Source organism: Ursus americanus, chromosome 5 (assembly GCF_024610735.1).
Source record: "Ursus americanus isolate L20-20 chromosome 5, mUrsAme1.1.p, whole genome shotgun sequence".
NCBI classification, from domain to species: domain Eukaryota; kingdom Metazoa; phylum Chordata; class Mammalia; order Carnivora; family Ursidae; genus Ursus; species Ursus americanus.
In genome coordinates, this window is record NC_142131.1 from 13,824,863 (window position 1) to 13,832,458 (window position 7,596).

At 39.4% G+C, this 7,596-nt stretch overlaps 1 protein-coding gene across 1 annotated transcript in view; it reads left to right on the plus strand.

Moving 5' to 3' along the window:
• The window catches only part of PCSK1 (proprotein convertase subtilisin/kexin type 1), a 42,239-nt gene extending 36,225 nt beyond the window's left edge, over positions 1-6,014 (plus strand). Inside the window, exons 13-14 of the mRNA XM_045796449.2 lie at positions 1,137-1,298; positions 2,937-6,014. Of these exons, the coding sequence (XP_045652405.1) occupies positions 1,137-1,298; positions 2,937-3,314 (540 nt within the window). The 3' untranslated portion in view covers positions 3,315-6,014. The remainder of the gene's footprint in view (positions 1-1,136; positions 1,299-2,936) is intronic.
• The last annotated feature ends 1,582 nt before the right edge of the window (positions 6,015-7,596 follow it).

Consider the following 7,596-nt stretch of genomic DNA (forward strand, 5'->3'; position numbering starts at 1 on the left):
AAATTGTAACTCACAGTGACAAAAATAGAGTAAGGAGTGTCTGAACAAAAAGCCAAAAACATCTGAATTATCTACTTTTGCATCATTTCTCCAGTATTTTCTGCAGGCTGAGCACATAAATGAATAGGGCTCTGGGTCTGAGCTTTCCCAAGATAGAAGTGTTACAAGAATCAGCACCAGATTTCAAAGTCTAGATAATTATTTAAAAAGAATTCAGGAATTATTTAAATTCCTGAAGATTTCCATTAAATTCGTATAAATTCTATAATCATTGTTTCCTTTTCCTTTCAGAATAGCTCTCTGTTCTTAGGAAGTGGTCCTATTCTTGAACTTGACCTCTGGTCTTTAACTCAATTTTTTTTTAAGGTTTATTTATTTATTTTAGAGAGAGTGAGGGAGCAAGCAGGAGTGGGAGGGGCAGAGGGAGAGGAAGAGAGAATCACGAACACACTCCTCACTGAACACAGAGCCCTTCGCAGGACTTCATCTCACCACCCTGAGATCCTGATCTGAGCCAAAACCCAGAGTCAGTTGCTTAACCTAACCGACTGTGCTACCCAGGCTCCCCTAACTCAATTTTTAAGAAAACTAAGAAAATCTGTTTATCAAGATGAGACTATTTTATATCAAGTCTATAAAATCTGACTCTACACTTTCAGATTTTCTTTAGATATTTTACATTTCAGCATATTATTTTTAGCATAAGTGTTGAGCTTCTGAAAATGATTACTCTTCCCATAAATATACAGTTTTTAAGGGCTGGTTAATATTGAAGTCTATTCATAATACTCCATAGAGGCTCCCCCCCCACTGGAATGTTTCTACAAGTTGATAATTATTAAATATAATTCTTTTTATAGAAGGTACAGTCGACTTTCCAAGAACAGAATAGGAAAGAACATCCATATAAAGAGTTTTGCTTTTTTAATCAAATGAAGCACATAATCGGGCTTTAAATCCTTGACCCTATAAAATGCCATTTTCATGGCAACAGTGAATCCAGTGACTTGCTTCTTTGTACGTAGTGTTCTACCTATGGGATGTGCTGAATTTTTACATTAGATTTTATAGATATTTCTAAGGAGTTGATGTTTCTCAGAACACACCCTAAAATTATGTGTATGCTTCTTCATTAGTCTGGAAGAATGCAAAATGAAGGAAGAATTGTCAACTGGAAGCTGATTTTGCATGGGACCTCGTCTCAGCCAGAACACATGAAACAGCCTCGTGTGTACACGTCCTATAACACCGTTCAGAATGACAGAAGAGGGGTGGAGAAGATGGTGGATCCGGGGGAGGTCTGTGTGGCTCTGTTCTTGAGTGTTCTTGGCACGCTCTTTCTTTGAACCATAGTCGACAATGTAGTGAGGGGAGCTGGATCTAACGTTCAGGCAGGGAGTGAGTCAAACATGGGTAGGGAGGAAAGGGAACGGAGTGCTGAACTGTTTTCTGTAAAACCCTAATGTTTTTTAAGTTTATTCTTTTGTCCAGAATTTAGAAATTAAAATTACTGAATTCAAAATTATGAAATTCTCTAGCATGGCTTTTCTCCATTTATGACATAACAAATTGTAAAGATAGCTCTCCTTATGCTCGATCACTCATGCCTCACGTCTGTATTACACTTAGTTTTCAAGTATTTTTTTTATGTTGTCTCATTTCATCAATGATCCCTGTAGCCTAGAGAAGATAGGCATTAGTATGTTCATTTTCCAGAAAGAAAACCAAGACTCAAGTGACCCAGTCCTGTAGGCTTCTCTTTACTACTTCCTTAACTGACATTTCTTGGCAGCTCCAAGGGAAGCCACCGAATCACAGTTTCTCTGAAAAAAATTCATAGGATAGCTAGTCAGTCATTCCCATTCCTGTATCTCAGCCCACTGAGCTTGCTGGCTTCTCCCTTATCAGACAGTGGGCAGGCACCCCATTTTCTTTAGCTCTTAATCCCCCAGCATCTAGCACAGTGCCTCAGATGTAGGAGGTGGGTTATCAGAATTCCCAGAATGAGCTTTCCTGACGTCTGACTCAGCGATGGGTATTTTGGAAGAGACAAAGACATAATATTTAAGAAACTTATAAACTAGCTGTGTGAATCCCTCAGCTCCGATTCTGGCTCCATTTATATTCTGCAAAGTAGCTTCCCCCCACCCCAAGGGCCTTCTCTTTACAATCCCAGAGGCAAGAGACTTTGTGGGTATTTCTCCCTCCAAGATTCTTTAAGGGCTAATAATACCCGGTAGTTGTGAAAATGTTGAGATACTTCCACAATGGTTGACAAAGAGCTTCTTCTCTGCCATCTCCAGTTCTGCCCTACCTGGTTCATCACCCTAATCTCTCCCAAGACCTCTTTTTTAAAACTCAGGGCCTGAAAGGGTAGCTCCTGACAGACTAAGGGGCCACCAGGAAACTTCCACATGAAACACTGTTAGTGCCTTCTGTGTGAGTTATTCAGTATTTTAATATCAGCTTCTTCCCAAAACATGGGCAGGGAGGAAAGGGAGTGGGAATGGTCAACTGTTTACTTTCCTTAAGATGAAACCATAGTATTCTTTAAATTTTTTTTCTTTCATCCAGAATTTATAAATTTAAATTAATGAATTCAAATTTATTAAATTCCCCAAAATGAATTCTACTATAACAGGCTGACAAGTGAAGGAGAGAAATGCATCATCTCATTCAGTCTTCAAAACCACCAGAAATGAAAGTATTCCTGTTCCCATTTTATAGGTGAAGTTCAGGGAGATGAAACAGGTGTTGGGGTACACCAGTAAATATAAAAATGAGGACCAAACCCCAAGTTAGTATGTTTCTAAGTCTTATGCCCTCTCTGCTTCCCCAACGGTCTCCCAAGGAGTAGGCAGTAGGCATGGGCTGCATCTGGCTTGCTTGGCTCTAACGAGAAATCTTCCTTTTATCGGTGGCATTCTGTGTTTTAGGAGGAGCCCACACAAGAGAATCTGAAAAAGAACCCCCTTGTGTCAAAAAGTCACAGTGGCAGCAGTTCAGAGGGCAGAAGGGATGAGCTGGTGGAGGCAGCCCCATCAGAGGCTATGCTGAGACTCCTACAAAGTGCTTTCAGCAAAAACTCAACCCCAAAGCAATCACCAAAGAAGTCTCCAAGTGCAAAGCTCCACATCCCTTATGAAAATTTCTATGAAGCCCTGGAAAAGCTGAACAAGCCTTCCCAGCTTAAAGACTCAGAGGACAGTCTATACAACGACTATGTTGATGTTTTCTATAACACGAAACCTTACAAGCACAGAGATGACCGGCTGCTGCAGGCTCTGGTGGACATTCTGAGGGAAGAAAATTGACATCAGTGTGTGGTCCTGAGTTGGAAATATTCATGCTTCCTCCTTCCGCTTAGATTTTGCCTGTGTCTGAAGTGTTTGTTTTTACCATTGGTTCTTATGCTTATAATATCCTTCTGTGGAACTCTTGCTTTTGCTCCCCAAACTAGACATGTGAAAGGGATGAGCTCAGGTTGAAAATCCCAATTCCTGAATTGATCATGACTCCTTCAAAACACATCTTCCCCGCGTGCACAGATGAACTGTTTTGTTCTTTGTGGAACCACAGTGCATTTCGCTTGTGGTCCTCACACCACACTAGAATGCCTCCTTGAGCCCTCCCATTTCATTTCTCAAAAGAAAAGGCATCCCCTGGACCAGAGATTAATTTGAAGTAATCTGCAAAGAACGAGAGCAGAGAAAACTGCTCCTGTAACTGGTTTCCTGTCTTTGCTACATGGTTCTTTGAATTGTGATGCCCAACAGGGTTTAGAAAGTTTCTAATGAAAGAGTTCACAATTAGACCCATACCCTTGGCTTTTCTACCCCCTAGTACTTACTCATTCAGGGAGCGGCCATTTGGTCATTTGGGGGAGAAGTTGAGTCATTGAGATCCAGAAACAGTCCTTGAAATCTGTGCTACCTGGTACGAGCAGTTTTAGAATTTTTTTTTTTTTTTTTTTTTTTGCTTGGTGTGCCGTGTAGAGGCCTCTGTGACTCTAAAGGTGACCAGGACTAGTGTGTGCTCTGGTCTTCCTCCGTTTCCCCTTATGAAGGTTTTCGTTACCTATTTCCTTTTTCAGCCACAAGCTGAATACTGAGAGAACTGATTCATATTACTTTCTTAGAATAAAACTTATACTTGGGACTTGGCAAATTCCTAGTCATATTTGGCAAATTCCTAGTCATATTTTTTTAACAATACTAACAGGAAACCACTCATGACAGAGAACCAATGTAAACAGGAAAATATAATGCGGAGAGTCAAGGGGAGATTATGTTTGTTTTTTAAATTGTATTCATTCAAACAGGTTTTTCTGGATCTTCAAAACTGAGGGTTCATTCCTTGCAACTAAAGGCTCTTTCCCAGTCTTACAGCTGATAGTATTCTAATATTTAACAAATTGCTTCCAGGATTCAACTCAAGAGGGCACAAACTGGCAGTCCACAGGCCCCATTTTGTCCTTCAGGTAGAGTTTCTTTGGCATGCCAAATGATTTCAAAAATGAGTGATCACTGGAAAATATGAAATTTCACATAAAACTTGATTCTCAGTCCCATGTTTCTTCCTGGCAACAGTTGGCTGGCACTGAAGAGCAGCTGCCCAGCTAGATTTGAGTGCCGGGTCCCGGAGGTGCCCTACTCCATGTTGCTCACAGTGGCTACCTTACTGGTCAGCACCCAACAAGCATTTCATTTTTCCCATAGCTGCATGAAACAACACATACAAAGTGTAAAGGTATTCAGAAAAAAAAATCATCTACTTCTTTCAGGTAGGATCTGTATAATCAATAACTATGAGACCTTGCCATGATCTGGTTAATTGATAGGTGGGAAAAAATGGTATTTGAGACCCCTGAAAGTACCTCTGAAATCTAGTTTGATATATTTGTCTCATCTTGCCTCCCCTGGATGCCATTTATACTGAATTCATTAACTGTCAACCCCTAGCTTCCCAATTTCTATGCACTCACAAAGGCTCCAGTCACCTACAATGCCAGCATTCTCCCGTTGCGTTTGCTGTTTGTAATTCTACCGTAAAGTTGCAACTTCAGAATGCCACACATGAACTAGACCAGAAAGAGAACTCTAGAGTCTGTCACTTGCTATGGTTTGAAGTGTGCTGGGTAAGACCAAGTTTCACCTCCTAGCCTACCATTTGTATTTATGCACAACAGAAGTATTTGCAGAGAAATCCCATGATGCTTTTAGGATGTTCTCCTAAAACAACTGCAGTAGCACTCTATCCTTAGAAGTTTCACATGTTGTTTGATACAGAGTGTCCGACAGAATTTTGAAAATTGCAGCACATCAAAAAGTATTAAAGCCAAAAAGGACCAGAGAGTTATTAGATAAGTTGTCAACTAAAAAAAAAAGCAAAGCTAAGGCCCAGAGAGGCCAATGAATGGTGATAAACAAAAACTCATCTTTTTTCCCCTTTCCTACTCTCATGCTCACTGTATGAAGCTTTCTTTTTTATCCTTCTAACAGAATTTTCTCCTGGTTAAAACCCCAACCAACTCATTGGATTGTAGCCAAAGGTTCACTCTAGAGAAGCTTTAATATTTAAATAAAGTCATGTTTGAATGTTTCCAACCTGGAGTGTATTGTTCAGGCATAAAATATTTTTGTCAGTCTTTCTTAGTGCCTGTGTGGATTTTTGTGAAAATGTAAAAGAGGAAACTTATATAATATTTCCCTTGGAATTTTAAACTCTATTTTCTTTACAGGTATTTATAACGTACCGATGCTTTTATCAGAATTTTAAAAGGCATAATAAATTATATTAAAGAACCAAAAATTTCCTGAGAATAAGAAAGTTTCATCCAATAAAATATTTTTGAAAGGCATGTTCCTCTGTCAGTGAAAAAAAAGTATAATATGTATGTGTTGTGATATTAAAAGTGACATTTGTCTAATAGCCTAATACAATGTGTAGCTGAGTTTAACGTGTGTGGTCTTAGCATTTTTAAGGGAACTCTCACATTATACACTTGATGTATTAACCAGAATATGTAAAATATGCTTATACATCAGAAGAATAAATGGTTTCTAAGTCAAAAAGAAAAAAGCTCATGTTTCCAACAAAAACAAGATCTCCTTCTCTTACCGTGTTTCCCAAATTAACTGTAAAAAAAAGTTGAAGGTTTATATTAAAATGCTAATTCCTTTTGAGAAAAATGGGCTTTCTCAAAAGCAATTTAAGAATCTACCTTAATAAGCATGTTTTATTTTTCTTCATACCTCAGTCTTTTACTTTTTTCACAACATCCAAATTTGTATGACCAAGCCTTCACCGAAGTGTTGAGGAAGAAAAGAAAAACAAAAACTAAAGGGACTATGTGAGAGAGAAAGGACTTGCAACAGTTCATCAAAAATGACTTCTTCAAAGGCCAGATACAGTAGCTTGACATTCAACTCTCCCCGGAAGCCACTTCATCAAAAATTTCCAACTTCCAACTTTGTTCTCCCATCCTCAGGCCCACATTCCCCTCTTGCTTCAAATCTCCATCACTGGAATGTCCACCCCGCTGCTTCAGAATCTGACCTCTTCCTCTCGGGGGGGTGGGGGGGGTGGGGGAGTGGAGTTGTTTTTTCCCCCCAGACTCCATTCCTTTCTCCTGAATCATAAATACTCGGTCAAACTAGAATAATTTTTCAAGAATTCCAGAAAACCTGTTCGATCTGGCTTTTGTCCTTGAAATCCAGCCATCTTCAAAGTCTACGCACTAGGAGGGCTGAAGATAACTCTCTATTTTCTTTTAAATACCCATGAGGTAACTTTTAGATTAGCCATGTGTAGACTGCAAGTACAAATCCAAATACATACTAAGATAAATGTTAATCCTTAAATACAATTTCAAATCCATAAGGAAGAAGAGTAATGTTTTCCAAACCACCTCCTAATTTTGCAAGGCTATAGGACTAATACACATGATGATGATGATTATTTACTCTACCCCGCAGCCTCTGTGGACTGAGTGTAGTTTCCTGGGCCATCTATGTTGAGCTTGACCCTGTGATTTGTTTTGGCTGATGGATACGATGCAAGCAAAGACCTTTAATGTGCTTGCACAGTTTGGCTTGGCTCTTGCTTTTGTGTTCTAGTGCTTTGAGAAGAGTATATGCCCCAGAGAATTACTGCCCCTACAGCCTGTTTACAGAACAAACGTATATGCAGCAGATCCACATTATGGAACCAAATCCAGCCAACTCACAGCACGAAACAGAGCTGTCCAGGTGAGGGCTGCCTAAATAAGTTGAACTTGTCACCATGGCAACTTAAGAGAATGAGAATAAATACCTGTTGTAAGCAACTGAGTCTTGAGGTAGTTTGCCATGCAGGCTTACTTTGCCAACAAAACTGACTAATACAATAAAATTTCCATTTGTTCATTCTACTACCAATGCCATCCATCCATTTCAAATTGTGCCTTCTTGAGCCTAGAGCACACACACACAACAGAGTTAATATTAAATCATACACCTCTTAATGCTGATCCCACAGCTAAACAAAGACCTTGCCCTAACCTTGAAATTTTCATTTTTTAAAAGGTATGCCTTAGCTTAGTTCATCCTGAAATCA